This window comes from Triplophysa rosa, linkage group LG5 (genome assembly GCF_024868665.1).
Source record: "Triplophysa rosa linkage group LG5, Trosa_1v2, whole genome shotgun sequence".
NCBI lineage: Eukaryota > Metazoa > Chordata > Actinopteri > Cypriniformes > Nemacheilidae > Triplophysa > Triplophysa rosa.
Genome location: NC_079894.1, coordinates 1,162,877 through 1,184,950, shown reverse-complemented (window position 1 = coordinate 1,184,950; position 22,074 = coordinate 1,162,877). Strand labels below are relative to the sequence as shown.

The 22,074-nt window shown below is 37.7% G+C and overlaps 1 protein-coding gene across 5 annotated transcripts in view; it reads right to left on the bottom strand.

Annotated features, from left to right (window-relative positions):
- Positions 1–5,313: 5,313 nt before the first annotated feature.
- The window catches only part of LOC130554180 (uncharacterized), a 17,414-nt gene continuing 653 nt past the window's right edge, over positions 5,314–22,074 (bottom strand). Inside the window, exons 1-12 of one of the 5 annotated variants that reach the window (XM_057333667.1) lie at positions 19,835–19,938; positions 19,429–19,742; positions 18,794–18,956; positions 18,489–18,566; positions 17,923–18,030; positions 17,128–17,232; positions 16,944–17,036; positions 16,403–16,470; positions 14,745–15,040; positions 11,805–11,872; positions 6,011–6,142; positions 5,315–5,882 (exon numbers count right to left, since the gene is read on the bottom strand). In XM_057333667.1, coding sequence (XP_057189650.1) covers positions 5,605–5,882; positions 6,011–6,142; positions 11,805–11,872; positions 14,745–15,040; positions 16,403–16,470; positions 16,944–17,036; positions 17,128–17,232; positions 17,923–18,030; positions 18,489–18,566; positions 18,794–18,860 — 1,293 coding nt within the window. In that variant the 5' untranslated portion in view covers positions 18,861–18,956; positions 19,429–19,742; positions 19,835–19,938 and the 3' untranslated portion in view covers positions 5,315–5,604. Of the gene's footprint in view, positions 5,883–6,010; positions 6,143–11,804; positions 11,873–14,744; positions 15,041–16,402; positions 16,471–16,943; positions 17,037–17,127; positions 17,233–17,922; positions 18,031–18,488; positions 18,659–18,793; positions 18,957–19,428; positions 19,743–19,834; positions 20,039–22,074 lie in introns of those variants that run through there. The other 4 variants (XM_057333664.1, XM_057333665.1, XM_057333666.1 and 1 more) reach the window with 4 other exon arrangements.

Below are 22,074 nucleotides of genomic sequence, written 5' to 3'. Positions count from 1 at the left end.
ACGAATCATTTGAGAGTCAGTCAAGAAGTAAGGTAATAAAAACTGCTTATTATTACGAAATAATAGTATTTTTACATCATGTATGTACATAAACTTGTTGTCGGACACTCCATAAACCAAAATAAGCCCTAAAAAATATTGAGGAATGTACTCTTTAATATATGTGTCATGAAATAGCAGGGGAAGAAGAACCCAGATGAAGGCAGGCAATGACGGGGTTAACAAATAAGATTTTATTCTTTAACAAAGACAGAAACAAAAACACCCACAAGGGGGAAAACTAAACAGAGAACTACAACAAACAAAAACTTCCCACGAGGGGGCAAGACAAAAACCAAAGAACACTAAAAAGCACACGAGCACAGGACAATGAAACAAGAGGGCATTAAATAGGGAAGACAAACGAAGGATAACGACACAAGGCAGGTGTGGGTAATAAAACACTCAGGGAAAGATAACAAGGAAACGAGAGGGGCGGGGCCAATGACGAGACACTGGAGAGAACGTATAAAGGACAATAATATGTTTTTCTCCACACATAACCAAAGGCTTTGTCATGACTCTGCTACAGGACCAAGAAAAACATGACTAAATGAAGCAGAGCCATGACAATATGATTTGTGACTTCCTGGCTGTTGCTGATTATTTACGTTTTTAAGCTTGATGAAACGCTTTATAATTTATTTCCACAAACCTGACTCACGCTTTCATTTAAAGCAACTTACAAAGTCTTAACAGTCGTTTAGAGAAATAAAAGCTTGAAGACTGACAGACGAAATATAGGAGAGTTTTTAATTAGAATTTAATGTGATCGGATTGAAGGTGAAGAATGAACGGGAAATATTGCGTTCCCTTTTGTGAGAGAACCAGTAGGCGTCGCTCATGCAGTGTTTTGGATCGGATGTAAACGTGTACAATCAGAGAGAGTGGAGGTATGACTTTTACCTGGTTGGTTTTTAAATGTTATTCGTTGCTTTGCGCCAATCACAAAGACAATTTACCCGATTTGAGTCAATGACAACATTAAAAATGATTTTAACAGTCGATTCCGACTTTAGGGACAGTCATGAAGTAATAAGTAAAATGATCAGGGTTTTAATTGCTGAAAGTATGGATACATGATCACTGTAATTTCCAACATATGCAAGTATTTTCAAAATAATCGTTGTACCAAAGCCTGTCCTAGGAACCGAAGTTACTGTTAAGGACAGACGGTTTTGAGTGTTGCACAAAAAAGACAAACATTAATGCAGATCATTGCCAAGGAATACTTAGTGCAGATGACAACTCTGAGGCTGTTCAATAAACATCTTTGTGAGGAATCTCTTCTCCGATCTCTGATTCACTGACCGGAATCCTGTCCATATTTGGCCGCCTCAACCGGTGTAAAATTAGTGGTGGCATAACTCCGTCACAGCTATACCTCATACAAATTAATTAACACCAAACCAAGACATGTTCAATGCACAACATTTTATAATTGGAATTGAGTGCAATGTTAATAATTTGTCAATTTAAATAACTGTAAACCTTCAACCCACAGCAACAGAAGGAATGGTGAAATATAATTCATTGATGAACATGAAAAGAGAACAAAACTCGATTAACTTCGCTGCTTTCAAAATTTGACAACGTTCAATTTAGAAATACCGAGGTCCAAAATGTCCTTGAGCGACATATGTGCATTTTAGAACAATTGAGTGCAAATTAGATAACAATAGCTAAAGCCATGTCTGTCTTTTTATGTCTATCAGTGATGAGTAAACACATGGCCAATTGATATTTTTATACAAATATTACCAGATTGAAATACAATCAATCTATCAGGAGCATTTGGGTTTGGAATGACAAATGTAAGCGCTATTCCTTTGACTTTTTGTGCAGCTACATACATAGACATCAAATTACAAAAGTTGCAGACACTTGTTTGTTTTATAAAAAAATTCTAATATAGAAAGAGAATTATAGAGAAAAAACATTAATTGATGCGTTTGAAATATGTGCAAATAATATGGTTGTTTTAATACACTGTAAAAAACTATTTGTTGAGTCAACTTAAAAAACTTTGTAAAATTTTTTGTTAAAATGACAAACATTTTTGCATTGTGTTAACTTGATCGGCACAACATTTTCCCATTAACATTTTAATAGATTTTTTGCAAACAAACAAACAATTCGCTATATATGTCAAGTGGAAAAATACATTTCACACATTACTTGACTTTAAATATAAAACAACATTTTTGCAATCAAACTGACTTTACAAGTCATTCCCATCTGATATTTTACTATTATATTACATAACAAACTTATTTTACTGTTTACTTTCCATTTCAACTGCCTTGTAAAATCAATTTGGTTGCACTTCAAAATGTAAGTTTTTTTTACAGTGAAGAAAAACTGCACATCAAACTGTATTAAAATATGAATTACAACATGTAATTACTGTATGATATTCTTAGGAGATTGTGTCTATTTGTCTATTTAAATAAACTCGTTCACATGTGTAAAAACTTGACCCAACATTACAACATTTGCAAACGGTATACAAACCCAGAAGCTTCTCTTAAAAAAGCTACTTTTTAGATAGCAACTTGTAGCGGAGAGCATGCACACATGAAGACCAGCTGCTTCCACCAATGTTCAGCCTCAAAGGCTTACTTAATGTGTTTGGGGTAGTCAATGTTCACAGCATAAAGTAAACCCATAAGGAGTCCAAAAGCCTTGGGGACATCCGAGATATCAGTAAGAACCTGACATTTGAAGAACCTGACTTACTTCAAAGAGTGACCTCTGTAATGTATTTTTAAACATACCTCACAAAGCTTCAAAAAACTGGAGGAATCCTTAGACATGGCCAACAAAAAAGCAGTTCTGGTGTGAGTCCTGAAATGAGTCCTGAAATGGCAATGAATGAACACACAATACACAAGAACATTGCAAAAAACGAAATATTTTAAACAGAGTATTGTGTGAATGCCAAATAAAGAAATCTTATTGGTTAACAAAAAAATACTTACATTAGCATCAAGCCACAGTAGGATTTTGTTTGCCGCCTTATTTGATTTGATTGGCCATCATAAACATTTTTGGCTGACTGAGCTGAGCAAACGCGCCAAGCTACTAGTAGTAAACGTGCGGGGTGGTAAGATTAGTTTACAATATAGTTATAACCATTGTGAAATACTACTAATTAAAAACTCACCGTTAATGCAGGCAGAAGAATGTCTGTCATCAGGGCCGGATTATCCAATGGGCATTACGGGCACCGGCCCAGGGACCCATGAAAGGGGGAGAACATTTCACATAACAATGTTTTCACTATATTCATTCTGCCGTGTGCCTCTCTGGCCCGCACACACGCAAGTGCGCACACAAAACAGTGTTTCTAACGTACGCAAGTCTGTCTCTTGATATAGTAACTTTTACAAGCCCTTTAAGCAGCTTTTGTTCAGGAGAAGCACAAAGCGAAATATCCAGCGACCTTCCGATAAAGCTTTCATTCTGTGAGGAAATGTCGCCAGTGCTGTCCCGCGAGCGCAAGGACTCTCTTTCCACGCGCAGGAAGAAGCAGCACATTCCACAGGTGACTCCCTGACAACCTGTCACTGTTATCCACTGTTTGAATGTATAAACATGAACACATTTCGTCTGTAAATACGCATATGGTTACCTAGACAGAGGCTGTGTGAAAGAATATTGCCAAAATCGCCGCTTTTTATGATGATTTGTTAGAAGATGTCGCGTTTAGTTAGAACTGACAGTAGAAACTGAAAATATGTAAATGAAAACGGCTTTATTGTTGTAAATATAATCTATAGGCTAAGTTAGAATACCCTCACGGTTCTCTTTAAAATCTCAAAAAATAAGATTTTTTTACATGTATTTGGTGGTGTTTCTTCACCAATAATGAATTTTGATATAATGTTGATCAGGTCTAACTGCCTTACTTTACCGATTTTTAGCCTTCGTTATTAGAAAATCCCGAGGGCTTTTACATACATTGCAAAATGTTTACTTACACAGACTCGTGTAAGTATACCTATAATATTCGTTAATGCCGTTTAACACATTACACGCTTACATAAGAACGTGAGTCCTGAGGTGCTTGTTACACAAATGAAGTTTAACAAATTGACAAATTACTCTTATAGTATAATCATTGACAAAGTCTGCCCATTAATTCTTAGAAAAATGAATACCCTGATAGCACACATACATCTGGTTTACCTCTATTTGACATCTGCATTTACATCTGCAAGACATCTACAATACATTGTTTGCTCATCTGCAATACGTTTCGGAGATGTCTGCTGTCAGACGTCATATAGACCTCTAGAAGATGTCTGTAAGATGTTTATGATTTAGAATGGATGTAAAGCAGCTCTTTCTAAGATGTTTAGCAGATGTTTTTACACAGCAGATCTCCAGATCTTTAGCAGATGTATTACAGACGTTCAGACGTCTCCGAGACGTATTGCAGATGAGCAAACTACGTATTGCAGATGTAAATGCAGACATCAAATAGACGTAAGCCAGAGGGATTGTGCTATCTGGGTATGTTTATAAGAAAATATTTGACAATTACTTTTAAGAATATTCTTAAGAACGTCCTATAATTAATCTTAATAAAGTTCTTATATTTTCTCTTAAAAACAGTTTTGTGAATCCGGCGTGTTTGTGTGTGAATTATGGAAGAACCTGACAGAACTGAATTAATAGGTAGAGGTGAGGCAGTGTGTGCTTGGAAATGCCAGTGAGTTACAGTATGCAGGGAAATGTCTTGATATTGTTGCTGCTGGTCCAGAAAAGCATTGTTGTGTTGTAAATCCTGTATGATGGAGAATGTGTACAGGTGTTGATGTTTTCTTTCAGGTTGTGATCATAGTTTGTAACTTGGCAATGTAATCCTGTATAAGATGTAGGTGATCCTACACGTAGTACCCTGTAGGCTATTTCAAAACTTTATTGTACGCCCGCGCGTATGGGGGGGTCTACAAGACCCTTGTGCCCAGGGGCCCCTGAATTCTTAATCCGGACCTGTCTGTCATTGTCACCAAGGCGGGAAACTGAGAGACGTGTTCCTTGATCTGCTTCAATCTCGCCATACTTAGTAAAAACCCGCGAAAATATGATGCAGTTGTTTCAAGAAGCATTTTTTTGTTTAAACAACAGTTATGCTCGTTAATTCAACTTTCACCCTAGTTGAGAACCAAGAAACTTACTGTTGTCTCAACAATTTATAAAAAAAATAGTTGTGTCTACAAATAAAAATAAGTTGAAACAACTAAAACCCCCAATTATTTTTTACTGTGTAGGCTAAGCACAACCTATAAACGCACCTGAGTCAAAGCCATGGACTTTATTCATAAAATGATGCTGTTAAAGAAATCTGTTGTTTCTACATTCATTTGGAGATTAAATGTGAAATTATTAGAATGTAAAAGTAAAATTAAAAACATTAATGTTATGTGTGATTAATCGTGTTTAAGCACAGAAAAAACGTGTCATTTTTTTAATCGATGGACAGCACTAGTTTAAGCCAATTTATATCATCTTCAGAGCAGACCGTCTACAAGATTTACCAGATGTCATATAAGACATTCACAAAGGAAAAATCATAAAACCACTGAAACTGGTGTAGCTTCTTTCATTATCGAAAACCCAGCAGTTCTCCCAGAGCTCTGTATAAACTCGATCACCAGGTTCCAGGGTAAGAACAACACCATTGCTTGCGTTCCCATTGGTGGTAGGCTTCCAAAAATACACAGAGACTTGGACCTGAGTGTTCTTTAAAAGACTGACGCCCATTTGGTTTCCAGAGTGTGAATGAGCATAAAATCTGAAGTAATAGACTCCTTTTACTGGGGCTGTGAAAACACCTGGACAACACGTGTACAGCTATGTGAATTCAAGAACTGCAAAGCAAACGTTACATTTACACGCATGATGAAATGATCATATGTGAGCAGGATCATTTCTGTAATAACGTTCTCGTTACAGTGCTTACCAGTATCGGGGTCATAGGCATTTCCAATGTTACTGATTACTTTCTTATATTCCAGAGTTTTCTTGTAATCAACAGGCCCAGTGTGTCCTGATCCACATGCCAGAAGTCCAGCTGAGAAGGCGATCTTTTGAGCTATGAACATGAACAGAATTTGTCATCAAAAACTATAAACTGTGTCATTTAAAGATAATAACTAAGAAATAAAAAGTCTTTCTCTCTCTGGAAAGATTCAAGCTTATTTTTTTAATCTTGTACTAAACCTTTCAAAGCTGTTTGGAATACACGTTGTACATGTTTTTAGGACCAATGAATTAATACGTAATTTCAGTAACACTTCACGTAAAGTATTGTGTATAGTTAATGCATTATCTAATATGGCCTAACAATGGGCGATATAGTTTGTCAGCATTTATTATTCTTTATTAATGTTAGTTAAAAAGATTATTACATGAAAAGATTATTACATGTTGAATGTAAACATATTTGTCATTGTTGGTTCGTAAGCTAAAGCATTAAGTAGGCTAACAACAGTCACAACAGTGGAGAGCTATCAAAAAGCCATTTCTTGCATTGGCATGGGGTTTGATGGCATAGTTGCACATTATAACCACCAGGGACACTAGTGAATCATCCCAAAACCATTCACCTCTTCACTTTTCAAACAAACTTTTTATTGAAAATGAAAACGGAAAAGTGAAGAACATGTGTTTTTCATGCCCTAAAAGTAAGAAAAACACAAAGGAAACCAATCCTGACGGAGGTGCTTCATGCATGCATGAAGGAGTTAAAATCAACCAATACAATAAATCCAATTATAAAAGTTTCCCATTTTCAATCAAATATTTTCTCCTTACCTTCATTCTCACTTAATACTTTGTTCAGCGTTTCTTCTAAGTTTTGAATCTTTGCCTCCATGTTCTTAAGTTTCTCTAGCTCAGCAATAATGTTTACCGTTGGCGTCCCTAAATCTTGTGAAACTGAGCTGCGCACACAGAGCAGTAACATTAACACCTGCAAAGGCACCGCCATCTTGTTTGCCACTTTATCACTTTATACACTACAGATGACTCCTCACCACACTTCAGCTCTGAATGTCCGATGTTGCTCTTAAATTTGGGGTTGTGAACGTGTTGCTGCAAGAACTGTAAACACAAACTTCTGTACTTTAGACTTGTGTTGGTTGTGCTCTATCCAAGATAAACTGTGCAGAACAGTTATTGATCGTATATAAAACAATGTGAAATGCATGGCAGCCCCAAATGTTTACCAGTAATAGAAATAACAGTTCTACAGCATGAACTGAAATAACGTGTTTAAACTGTGAACGTGAACAAAGTGTCGGTCATACAATCAAATGACAAGCTTGTTGTTTTAGAATAGAATAGAATAGAATAGAATGAGCTTTATTGGCCAAGTATACAAGGAATTTGTTATAGTGACAGAAGCTCCACAGTGCAACAGAAAGACAGCAACAGGACAGAACACAGATGATAAAAAAATAAATAATAATATACAATAATATAGAAATAGGCAATGTACAAGACAGCAAAAAACACAATATACAATATAGACAATTATGTATGTACAGGTCTGATATGTGCAAATTTGGTGAATAAATAATGTAAAATAGAGTTGTGTGTTCCGCGTTTAATGTCAAGTGTTCATAAAATGGATGGCCTGAGGGAAGAAACTGTTCCTGTGTCTGGTCGTTCTGGTGCTCAGTAGCGTCGACCAGACGGTAACAGTTCAAAAAGGGAGTGTGCTGGGTGTGAGGGGTCCAGAGTGATTTTACCAGCCCTTTTGCTCATTCTGGATGAGTACAGTTCTTGGAGAGTGGGGATGGTTGTACCAATGATACGCTCAGCAGTCCGGACTACCCTCCGTAGTCTTCTGAGATCAGATTTGGTAGCTGAGCTGAACCAGACAGTTATAGACGTGCAGAGGATGGATTCGATGATGGCAGAGTAGAACCGTTTCAGCAACTCCTGTGGCAGGTTGAACTTCCTCAGCTGGCGAAGGAAGTACAGCCTCTGCTGGGCCTTTTTAACAACAGAGTCAATGTGAGTGTCCCACTTCAGATCCTGAGAAATTGTAGTGCCCAGGAATCTGAATGACTCCACTGCAGTCACAGTGCTGTTCATGATGGTGAGTTTGGGGAGAACAGGGGGCTTTCTCCTGAAGTCCACGATCATCTCCACAGTTTTAAGCGTGTTAAGCTCCAGGTTGTTAAGACTGCACCAGACAGCCAGCTCCTTGACCACCTGTAAGCAGACTCGTCACCGTCCTGAATGAGGCCGATCAGTGTGGTGTCGTCTGCAAACTTCAGGAGCTTGACAGAGGGGTCTTTAGATGTGCAATCATTCATGTAAAGGGAGAAGAACAGTGGGGAGAGAACACAGCCCTGAGGAGCTCCAGTGCTGATGGTGCAGGTGTTGGATTTGAATTTACCAAGCTTTACTAACTGCTGCCTGTCTGTCAAGAAGCTGTTGATCCACTGACAGACAGGGGTGGGGACGGAGAGCTGTGCCAGTTTATTCTGAAGGGTGTCCGTGATGATGGTGTTAAAAGCGGAGCTGAAGTCCACAAACAGGATCCTTGCATAGGTCCCTGGTCTGTCCAGATGCTGAAGGATGAAGTGCAGTCCCATGTTGACAGCATCATCCACAGACCTGTTTGCTCTGTAGGCAAACTGCAGGGGGTGCAGTAAGCGACCAGTGATGTCCTTCAGATAGGCCAAAACCAGTCTTTCAAATGATTTCATGGCCACAGACGTTAGAGCCACAGGTCTGTAGTCATTAAGTCCAGTAATTTTGGGTTTCTTTGGGACTGGGATGATGGTGGAGCGTTTGAAGCATGAGGGGACTTCGCACAGCTCCAGTGATCTGTTGAAGATCTGTGTGAAGATGGGGGCCAGCTGGTCAGCACATATTTTTAGGCAGGCTGGTGACACACCGTCTGGGCCTGGTGATTTCCTTCTTTTGTTCTTTCTGAAGACCTGGCGCATATCTTCTTCAGTGATCTGAATTGTAGGTGTGGGAGAGAGGGGGGTTGCTGAAGGTGTGAATGGTTGTGTGGAGAGGTGTTCAGGGCGGGTTTGGGGTGTTTTTTCAAACCGGCAATAAAACTTGTTCAAGTCGTCAGCTAGTTGTTGGTTCTCCAAAGTGCTGGGGGATGGTGTCTTGTAACTGGTGATATCTTTCAGGCGTTTCCACACTGAAGCAGGATCACTGGAAGAGAATTTGTTCCTTAAATTGTCAGAATAATTCCTCTTTGCCCCTCTGATCTCATTTTCCAGTGTGAATTTGGCCTGTTTATACAAGACTTTGTCCCCTTTCCTGTAAGCATCTTCTTTGGCCTGACGGAGCTGTCTGAGTTTTGCCATGAACCACGGTTTGTCGTTGATGTAAGTTAGATAAGACTTGGTAGGGATGCACATATCCTCACAGAAACGGATATATGAAGTTACAGTTTCTGTCAGAGAGAAACAGGCTTGCAAATCCTGCTCTGTTTCAATAGTCCATCTTTCAACAGTTCTTAATACACGTTTTTTAGGGCTGTTAATTTGCCGCAAATACAAGTGAACGTCATGACATATCAGCAGCCAAGTCATATATTGACATTTACATTTATGTAATTTGGCAGACGCTTTTATCCAAAGCGACTTACATTGCATTATCCTATACATTTATACATAGGTATGTGCAATCCCCTGGGATCGAACCCACAATCTTGCGTTGTTAACACAATGCTCTTACCACTGAGCTACAGGAAAGCTATATATGCAAAACAATACATACAGTGCATGTTATATACCTCTATAAAAAGAGCAAATATTGTGTAAATGTAAAAAATATAAAAGAATTGTAAATAATTGACATTTGAGGTGACGTCTAACAGAAAAAGTTGTCAAACAATGTCTCAGCAATGTTTTATACATTGTTTGAAAACGTTTTTCTTAAATTGTTAGTGAAATTTGAAATGTTATTCGCTAAACATGAACACATTAAATCTGTCAAGAGGAGAATTAAACAACCCCACAAACACATTACTTATTCTAGGGCTGTCAAACGATTAATCGCATCCAGAAAAGTTTGTGTTTACATAATATATGTCTATGTACTGTGCATATTAAATATGTATTTATGAATACAAACACATACACATGAATACATATTTAGGAAATATTTACATGTATTTATTTATATTTACTAATAATTGAAATTATATATAAATGTTTATTAATTTTTAGATTTTCCTTAAATATATGCATGTATGTGTATGTGTTAATAACTACAAAATTATTATGCACAGTACACAGATATATATTATGTAAACACAAACTTTTATTCTGGATGCGATTAATCGTTTGACAGCCCTCAGATTCAATATATTTCAGACATACAAAAGCTCCAATTGACAATCAATAGACTCCTAGCACGCATTGGAGCATGAATAAATCCAAGTCAATTAACTTTTTAATTATCGATCAGAAATATGCTATTTAGCTCCGATTTCTGATGTTTTTGAAATATCTGCCATTGCAAACATGGCCGCCGAGTGATTTGAATGAACACCCTGGCATTAGCTCTGCTATTAGATGTATTTATGAAGAATCAAGAAACTGTCATCTGCCCCATCTTGTCTTGCTTTTCTTGATCTAGTGGCAGAATCATGACAGAACCTCTTGTTTCATGTGGAGAGGGGCATTTTGGCACTGATGGCCTTCCATATTCTCCGGTCTCGTCATTGTTCCTGCCCTCTTGTTTCTTCGTTAGTGCTCATTATGATTTCATGCCCCACGACTGTCCCCTCTTGATTTTTATCCCTTATAATGCCATTGTGTTTTCTGTCCTGTGCTGGTTCATTGTCATTTGTTTCATGTGGGTGAGTTCCTGTCTCTGTTAGTCTTGTCTAGTTATTTGTATTGAATGGTAAATGTTATCTTTATTCTTGTTAGGTGTAGTTAGTCCTTGTTCCTGTGTCCTGTTATATCCTTGTTCTTGTTTTACCCCCCCCTGGGTTTTTGTTTTGTCTTTGTTTTATTTTATTTTATTATTAAAGTCTTGTTAACCCCTTACCGGCTGTCTGCACCTGGGTCCTCTGTCCTTGTTCCCTCACCGATCCTGACAAAAACCCCACAGAGTTTCCTGTTCTTCGAGCATGTACAGTAGAAAGCACTGAGAATTTCACCAACTAATCCAAGAGCTCCGCCTGGACGGAGATTCAAAGCCTATTTCAAGTCGACATAGACCAGTTTGATGATCTTCTAAGAAAAGTTGTCCCAAGCATTTGCAAACTGACCTTCTGCCGTGAAGCCATATCGCATGCACAACAGCCATGCATTTGTATGAGGTAATAATGTAATCATAAGAAACCAAAAGGCGGCGTAGAATAACTATAACTATCTTATTAATATGAACTTGTTTTCTTTGCAGTATTTGAGGTCTGAAAAATTAGAGAGCATCTTTTATGTTATTTTCTCCAGTTTTCATTTTCTGTAAATAAATGCAAATAGAAGCAACCTTTTTATTTGAAATTTGGGAGAAACGTTGTTAGCAGTTCACAGAAAGAAACAGAAATGATCATTTTACCTAAACACATTTACATTTATGCATTTGGCAGAAGCTTTTATCCAAAGCGACTTACATTGCATTACACTATACATTTGTTTCTAATTATGTAGTACGTATAGATAGTACATTTTCAATTCAGAATAAGGGTCTCTGAAATGGTCTCATAATGTTGTCCGCGGCTGTAATATACTGTAATTCATACTTAATCATTTTAAACAAACCTCTCTGATTCTTCTCCTCAGTATTTTTTTGGAGGGGAAACTGGTTTCCTCTTGATGAATCGAGCATTCTGAAATGAATTAAAAGATAAGAAAGAGAAAGTTTAACAGACATCTAACGAGACAGCACTATAGTCATTGGTTGCTGTGATTATTCTTTCTATAGATAAATATTAGATACAAACTATAAACTACTATTTTTTACCTCACTGCAGTCATGTTACAGATATATATTTTCAATAGTTACATGAACATGAGGAGTGATCACAGCAACAAAGCATTCTTTAAATATAAATACATAAACGTGGACGTAAACTCATTGTTTTTTCAACTAAAATGGTTGGGTTCTATATAGTCATAACAATGATTATCACGCTATCGGAATAATTAATTGAGCTCTTAAATCTGGGGTTATGAACGTGTTGCTGCAAGAACTGTAAACACAAACTTCTGTACTTTAGACTTATGTTAGTTGTGCTCTATCCAAGATAAACTGTGCAGAACAGTTATTGATCGTATATAAAACAATGTGAAATGCATGGCAGCCCCAAATGTTTACCAGTAATAGAAATAACAGTTCTACAGCATGAACTGAAATAACGTGTTTAAACTGTGAACGTGAACAAAGTGTCGGTCATACAATCAAATGACAAGCTTGTTGTTTTAGGGCTGTTAATTTGCGCAAATACAAGTGAACGTCACGACGCGTCAGCAGCCAAGTCATATATGCAAAACAATACATACAGTGTATGTTATATACCTCTATAAAAAGAGCAAATATTGTGTAAATGTAAAAAATATAAAAGAATTGTAAATAATTGACATTTGAGGTGACGTCAAAAAATGTCTCAGCGATGTTTGAGAACATTGTTTGAAAACTTTTTTCTTAAAGTGTTAGTGAAATTTGAAATGTTATTCGCTAAACATGAACACATTAAATCTGTCAAGAGGAGAATTCCACAACCCCACAAACACTTTACTTATTACAGATCCCACTTTCAATTTATTTCTGACATACAAAAGATCCAATTGACAATCAACAGAGACTCCTAGCACGCAATGGAGCATGAATAAATCCAACCCCGTCAATTAACTTTTTAATTATCGATCGGAAATATGCTATTTAGCTCCGATTTCTGATGTTTTAGAAATATCTGCCCGTTGCAAACATGGCCGCCGAGTGGCATGACTTTGATCTCGGGCAATGAAACACCCTGGCATTAGCTCTGCTATTAGATGCATTTATGAAGAAAGCAAAAAACCCCACAGTTCCCGTTGTTCGAGCACATACAGTAGAAAGCACTGAGAACTTCACCAACTAATCCAAGAGCTCCGCCTGGACGGAGATTCAAAGCCTATTTCAGAGTCGACATAGACCAGTTTGATGATCTTAAGTAAATCATTAGACTAAATCATTATACGTTATACAGTTTTAATGTACGTGTTATACTGTAACTCCATGCTTAAGGTTGTCCTGTATGACGTCACAGAAGTTGTGGAAGAATACACACCACCAGGGGCGTAGCAAGCTTTTCAAAAGTGCGGGGGATGGATGTGGTTTGTTTGTTAACAATAAAAACGATGAATACAATGACAGAAGGGTACAAAAGGTAGCCTATAACATACAAGATATAAAAAGCTTCCCATTTAAATGAGTGATACTAGAAAAGTATAAAAACACACTCTGTGGTAAGCTTGATATAGTGACATGGGTCTGACAGGACGGAGACTGCTAAATTTTGCTTACTTGCGCCTTGAAAAGGGGAGATATATGAAAAAACGCCCACACAAAGCTTTCCTCTGGTGGTATAAATAATGGTACAACTGACTGTTTTTAAACATTAAAATAATATACACTTTTCTTTCATAGTTCTTCAACAGGTATGCCAAAAATGACATAATTTCTCACTTTTTTCTCCTCAGCAGGTACAATCAAACACAACAGGTAAGTATCCACAAAAGTATTCAGCTAATCAACAAACAATGCTCAAAATATCAAAATCAATTGCACTGGCAATAAACCCATAAATACACTGTTGAACAATGACAATGTGTCCCTCCTCCTCATCAATTCCCTGCCTTCATCACAGTTACTTTATACATTGCATGCCACATACATACCCGAATTTAGCTAGCTGAACAATATCCCAATTAGCATTAGTCTAAAAAACTGAATATAATACAGAAAACACTCGACATGTCAACAAAACATAAACAGAACATCTTCCCAAACACATATCGAGCTTATTTAAAAACCTCGAAAGCATAAACACTCATTCAAAGTACCTGGAAAAGGGAGATGTAAATAACCATAACCATAAGTTCCCGCCTCCTCAGTACGAGCTGACCGATAAATCTAACACACTAAGAGAGGCGGGACTTAAGGCAGAACAGCCAATCATCAGCCGGTCACACTCAAAACCGGTGTCATGTTTGAGAGGGAGGGGAGAGGAGGCAGCCGCAGCGAGCGCAGACACAGAGCGGCCAGAGAAACGGAGGAGCGACTGCTGTAAGGCGTTTGTGCAAAACTGCGGAAAAACTACAGAAAAAGTGCGGGTGTTGAACCCTCTCACCGGGAAAAACCACATCCGGGTGCGACGCCCCTGCACGCCACCACCCAACAGTGAATGTTGGATGCCAACTTGTCACCTTTAGGTGAAATTCGCAGCGGATTTCCATCAGATGTGTAATTGCCCCCACTGTGTTATGTATTATTTAATGTGTATTAATTTAATTTAGTTTGTTGGATGTATATTAAATATCAGCCCTTGCCCATGTAAATAAAAACAATAAGTAAATTGAGTACATTTTCACATTTATTAAAACTATTTTACAATCATTTATTTCTTCATTGAGCTATTACAAAAACACAATTAGGTGTATTTTGTCCGGTCACAGACGATCAGACTGACACTACACTACGATCAGACTAACACTACTCACTCAAACTCTGCTTCATAGAGAATTCGCTCTATTTTCATCCGCACTTCAGCTTTTTTCCTTTGAGACAATCTTTTGAATATTCCAACAAGACTCATGAAATAAAGTTCGTCATAGTCTTTGGGTTTACTCAGAAAGCTCTGCTGGAATTCAGGGAGTTCCGGCTCTGCGCTCCTCTTCCCCACGGAGGCACATCTAGCGGAGACGGGCACAGGAGACACAGACTGGATGCTGCTGCCGCTGGTCGATGCCTCCGGCTCCACGTGAACAAGGGTTAAGAGTCCCTCACTTTCACTTTCCTAGGAGGAGAAGAGGAAGTTTATTTCTGTCGCGACAAGTCTAGGAGGGTTTGGCTCGGTAGTGTACGTGACAATATGAATGTGTTTGGTCTTGACAGAATAGATACGCATGCTGCTGTGTGTAAGAAATTTCCTGCGAGCCGTCTGCTTTCCTCCCCCTTATATGTTTATCTCCATCTAAATATTTCCACCTTTTCCGGCCTCATCCTCTGTATGAATATGATGCATTAAAAAGAGAACAACAGTTAACGTTTACTACACAGTCAGCTACATGTACATGGTTGTTAACAATAGCAATAACTAATGGGACGTAAAACTCGATACGACTCTCTAAAACGAATACATTTGATTAATAGGCTACATTTTGTTCCTATAAACAAGTAAAAAGTGCGTGTTAATATTTGAGTGACACTGAAAATGTTTAGCCTAGCGAAGAAACTATACTAGTACAACTTATAACAGGTAAAAACAACGTATCATCAGGCCAAGCTCTGTTTTTATAATGCATACTTATTTAATAATATATTATATACAGCCGCGGAACATATTAAGAGATCACTGCAAGTTTTATTTCAAACCAAAAGTGGCTGTTCCAGTCCAGTGTCTGACAAAATCAAACCTCAGGAGTCACAACGTCATCCAACAGCATTGTGAAAGACTGACAGCATGACAAGACATGTGAAGACTGTGATAAAATCCAGGTGATTACATAAAAAAGATTTTTGAACTACTCCTAAATACATGTAGAAATGTTGTTTTGCAGAAGTGCACATAGTTAGAAACAAATGTATACGTAGTACAATACAATGTAAGTCGCTTTGGATAAATGCATAAATGTAAACACCATGCACTGTGCTGCGTTTGACCTTTCTTGTGTTTCTATATTTTTCTTATTTGCTCCTGTAAAGCTGCTTTGGAACAATGCACATTGTGAAAAGCGCTGTATAAATAAAATTGAATTGAATTAAATGTAAAAGTGAATATGAACTTGTTTTCTTTGCAGTATTTGAGGTCTGAAAAATTAGAGAGCATCTTTTATGTTATTTTCTCCAGTTTTCATTTTCTGTAAATAAATGCAAATAGAAGCAACCTTTTTATTTGAAATTTGGGAGAAACGTTGTTAGCAGTTCACAGAATGAAACAGAAATGATCATTTTACCTAAACACATTTACATTTATGCATTTGGCAGACGCTTTTATCAAAAGTGACTTACATTGCATTATACTATACATTTGTTTCTAATTATGTAGTACGTATAGATAGTACATTTTCAATTCAGAATAAGGGTCTCTGAAATGGTCTCTTAATGTTTTCCGCGGCTGTAATATACTGTAATTCATACTTAATCATTTTTAACAAACCTCTCTGATTCTTCTCCTCAGTATTTTTTTGGAGGGGAAACTGGTTTCCTCTTGATGAATCGAGCATTCTGAAATGAATTAAAAGATAAGAAAGAGAATAAGTTTAACAGACATCTAACGAGGGTCGTGCTTCAAGACAGTCATTGGTTGCTGTGATTATTATTTCTATAGATAAATATTAGATTAATCATAAATTTAGTAGTGTTCATAACTATAAACTACTATTTTTTACCTCACTGCAGTCATGTTACAGATATATATTTTCAATAGTTACATGAACATGAGGAGTGATCACAGCAACAAAGCATTCTTTAAATATAAATACATAAACGTGGACGTAAACTCATTGTTTTTCAACTAAAATGGTTGGGTTCTATATAGTCATAACAATGCTTATCACGCTATCGGAAGAATTATGCATATTACAGTACACTATGTGCCAGTGTAGAAACCTACCCAATCCTTGTCAAACATACTGTAAGAAAGGCCCTGTTCTTTGATTCATATGGTGCTTGAGTATGAATGATAAACCCGCACATACCACTAGCGTCTGCGTGCCTCGGTTGTTTTCGGTTTCGTGGGGAACTCCACAACTTCGCAGGAGCCGGTTTAAAACCAGCAGAGGGGGCGAGGGCTGATGAGGAGAAACCATAGTCAAAAACACAGAAGTAAGAACAAGAGCACATTCGGTTTCAGAATCAGTACTGAATCTGATGTGACGGCACCTGTGCTTTTAGAAGGAAGAACATCTTGGTTTAGTAGTAAAGTCTCTGTTTTTATTACTGTCGTGTCCTCACTGTTAAATGCTGCTGGTTCTTCTGACACATCCACTGTTGAGAAAAAAGAAACCGTGAGGGGACCTTTGCATGAGCTGTCGCAAACAACACATCAATACCTGGGTGGCGTACATAAAATGACTGAGGACACTACGAGAGCTGCAAATCGCTCCAGACATATAGAAGTCATGTTTGACTTTTGGAAAGAAGATGCATCACAATGAAACATCAACAATGACAAGGAGTTTCCTCTAACGTGACGGAATCATAAGCCCCTTTCACACATACAGTCTTTACTGGTAAATTGCCAGCAAATTACAGTTAACAGATCGTGTGTGAACGGGACCTTTAGGTGAATCAGTACTGCCAATTCACCAGTAGGACCTAAGAACAGAAGCTGTAACATTACCGGTAAATGACCAGTATGAGGCGCTGTGTGAATGAAGATTACCGGTAAGAGCGTGTACAACGCAGGACGCGCTGACTGCGTTCGTTCGCATATAAAATCATGTTTTCAAACAACTCCGACTGCAGAGCAGAAGGAAAGTTCTGCTAAAGGACATCGCATTACTGGAGCGCTGTGTGAACGCTGTCTTAGCAGTAAAAAGAAGGAATGCCGTTGCTTGTGTGAACAGCACATTTAGTGGTAAAGTCATTCTGGTAAATTGATGGTAATTTACCAGGATTTCTATGTGAAAGGGGCTATAGTCTGAAGCTAAAAAGTCTAATATGATGTGTGGTCACCTGTGATGCTGGAAGGGAGAGCATCTTGGTTTAGTGGTGAAGTCTCGGTCTTTATAACTAATGTGTCCGCACTGTTTGGTTCTGGCGGTTCATGTGTCACAGACACTGCTGAGAAAAAGAAACTGTGAGGGGACTTTTAGATGAGCTGTTGCAACACATGAGCATTCAAATCTGGTTAAAGGCAGGTCTAAACTACATTAGCACCACTAATCACTATAAAACATTTCAAATGTTCACATATCATTCATATTTTTGTAAACTTGAGGTAAAAATGTTATTTATTTACTAGTCTCGCTGAACCAGACCTTCATACTGAAGGCCGTTTTCATTGGCAAGAGGCCATATGACTGAGAGGTAAAGCAACCAATCACGTTTCGTTTTGTGCCGTGTCATGTTTAAAGGCGTGGAAATGTCCCCGCAGTAACAGACCGGTGTACATTCACAAACGTGTCAAAAGTTAACAACAACAACGCTTATGTCGTGATCTTTGCATACTTTTTAAGAATGAAGCATTTAGTCGATTGTGATGTATTCTTATTGTAACCGTTGTAAACACGACAGCTTACTTCTTCGATCAGATGGCTTCTTCTTGTTTCCAGGCGGACCTTTTTTAGGGAACGCGTCACGGATGTCTCCTGGAAATCCTGTAAAATTCAACCAATCAGATGACGACTTCGAACGCGCTGAAGTGTTTCCAGAAACGTGTGCCTTATGCATCAGACGTTCAGCCAACGGTCTGTGGGCATAATGTCTGAGACTATTTATTTACCAACAACATTTGCATAACCTTATTGCTGACTTTTTAAATTGAGTATCACAAATAAGCAATCATTTCAAAGAAAATGCAGCATGCACATGACGCGTTTCTTACCATTAAGAAGACTTTCATATATCCGCTTTATTTTATCAAAGGCATCCTTAACATCTTCTGTGTCCATCTGCCACGGACACAAGCACTCAGCAGAAAAACCTCGTGTTGTTCTCTTGGCAAGGAGGGCGACTGGGTATCGATCTAAAATTTCCCACTTATGGAGCTGGAACAAAATCATAAAATAAAAAATAACTACAAGTTCAGAGTACAGAGAAAAACTGTTTTATGTCCGGGGTGCAGAACACATTTGGGATAGGGGGCGACATGCACAAGAATATCACCTTAGGCTGGCCAAATTCATAAAAATGAACGTTTTAAATAGGGTTTAAACTATATACACATTATCTAAACCTACATGTAACATTAACATTATCACTTCTCGTGTATTTTAATTAGGTTAACATCATTTTCTATTTACTCTTAAGGAAATGAAGGGAAAGGCAACAAATGTACAATGGGAAAACAATGATAATGTGTGTTTGTCAGACAATGTTATCGAGTAAACAAGTCAGCTAAGGAGAAAATGTAAAAATGAACTAATTATATCTCGCAATATCAACATCAGAGTGAATATAAACATCGTTGGATGCTTATTAAGAAACAACAAGATCAGCTGGAGTAAAACACAAACGCACCCAATCTTAGGTCAGTTCTTCAGGCTTCAACCAGCTTATCAATATAATGTCAAATATAATGTGCAGCATCACAGAGGTTGGTGTTTTCTTTATTTCTCATGTCCATTCGTCTTGAAATATAAGGCGTTCTGTATCCTTTTGTTTCAATATCCAAAAAAACAACAACAAGTAAACAGGCGTGTCTGATTTTGAATCTTTCTCGCAGTCATACACCGATCGGACTGCGTCAACAACAGGACCTCTAGTGGATATGTTCTATACACTGATCTGTATCCACTATTGACAATTCAAGACTGTCTTTCAAAGTGGAACAGCTGAAATGTAGAAAAAGTAAGAAATATGTACATAAATGCTAAGGATCAGACATTATTAACTATTATGACAAAGGTCTGAATGAAAAACCTACCAGAAGATATGTGGCATCATAGACTTTATTGACACTGCCGTTTTTTCTTTGCTTGGAAATCCATTCTTCAGCATATCGTTGCTTTCTTTTCTCCAGCTTCTGCTTGTAAGGCTGCTTGGCATGACAGTGTTGACATGTCTTACTGGCTACCCCGATTCTCTCCTTACAAACATGGCATTTCTTTTGAGTAGACATGTCCAGTATCTGGACAAAAAAACAAAAACAAGAAAGAATAATTATAACACTGTACGATGTGGTTGCAGAAATACTATGCTGACAACAGTCATAGTTACCTTTCAAATATTAAATGCTGTACCTATTTTTTAGGGGTGTGACAATATATCGATATGGCAGGCGATGTATCGTTGTCCTTCGATACGATACGCTGTGCCAAATATCGATTTATATTTAGATTGAGATGAATAAAACAAGATGCTCTGAATATATTTCCAAGCATTATTACTTAACCCGCAAATGAGGGAAACGAGAACAAACTAGTCTGAGAAAGAATTTAGGATTGCGTGTAAAATAAATTATGCTCCATGAATATTTGTGAATGAACGTTAATGTGCTTAGATTTAATGCAAGTTGCTGCACTGAAATGTTTTTTTTAGGTTTATTTTATTTAAGCTGGTTAACACTAAGATGTTCCCAGGTTTAAATAAGTGGCTGTTAAATTTAGAAATGTGCCAGTATAAAAAAAATTTAATGTTTTAAATGTGTCAGTTTACAAAGATAAGCTTTTAATTTGAGCATAAAATGTTTAATTTACTTGAACTATTACTCATGTTGGTAATATGTTATTAATTTACCTACTGAACAAAGTTTTGTGGACTTGAATAAAGAGACAAATGTTGCACTTATCCTTTTCATGGACATTTTGTTTTCATAGTTAGGCAGATATCGTGATGTATCGTTATAGAATTGCCAAACAATATATCGATTATCGTAGAATTGTCACATCATGATATTATCGGTATCGTGAGCAATGAATCACGAACTGTATCGTATCGTCATGTACCCTGTGATTCCCACCCCTACTATTTTTCGCATCATTTTTGCATGCCATACTATGATTATACACTATTATAATTACTAGTATTACAGTATTCTAAAATTTACAAGTTTCATTTTTAAAACTAAGCATTTTTCATGTGGGATGTCCATTAGTGTGCATTTTGATCTAAATGAATTGTATGTCAGTCTATCACATGTATATTAATTAGAATGCATCTAGTTCACATTTGTAATACCTGGTTAGAGAGTCGGACTCGTGACCAGAAGGTTGCAGGTTCGATTCTCGGGGCCAGCGGGTAACGACTGAGGTGCCCTTGAGCAAGGCACCTGACCCCTACTTGCTCCCCGGGCTCTGCAGTGATAGCTGCCCACTGCTCCGGGTGCACGTGTGTTCACTACTCTCTGGATGGGTTAAATGCAGAGGTGACATTTCGGGTATGGGTCACCGTATCTGACTAATAGGTCACTTTCACTTTAACACACACCCTGTCTACACCAGACGTGAGCGGCACGGTGTAAGACGTTTACATTTAGGGAAGACATGAAGTCTTCTTTTGTATTGAAGAACTGTAAATCTGAACAGTTTTGGGATCAAATGCAATAAAAAAATTATAAATATTCAGATTTTTTGTATTTATTATTTATATGTAATATGATGTACACAGAAATCGATTTAAACCCAAAATAGCTCATCTTGCATTTGACAAAATAGCATTATCCCTGATGGCACGCAGGCATCTATTTGATGTCTGCATTTACGTCTGAAATGCATAGTTTGCTCATCTGCAATACGTCTGCTGTGAGATGTCGTATAGACATCTAGAATATGTCTGTAAGGTGTTTATGATTTAGAATGGATGTAAAACTGCTATTTATAAGATGTTTAGCAGATGTTTTTACACAGCAGATGTTTTCCAGATCTATCAGACATCTTACAGACGTGCATGTGCTATCTGGGATGCAGGTGGCCTGACTAAAAAAAGACCGGACCCCCCAAAACCACGATTCTCCTTCAGTTCCGGTCTGAGAAAGGTGGCCTGAAACCTGTGGCACTGCAGCTGGATAATATCTCTGTGCAAAAACTATTCCACTGAAGTGAACAACGGAGTTGACGCGACTCTCGAAGTGAACGACGGAGTTGACGCCACTCTCTCTCTCTCTCTCTCTCTCTCTCTCTCTCTCTCTCTCTCTCTCTCTCTCTCTCTCTCTCTCTCTCTCTCTCT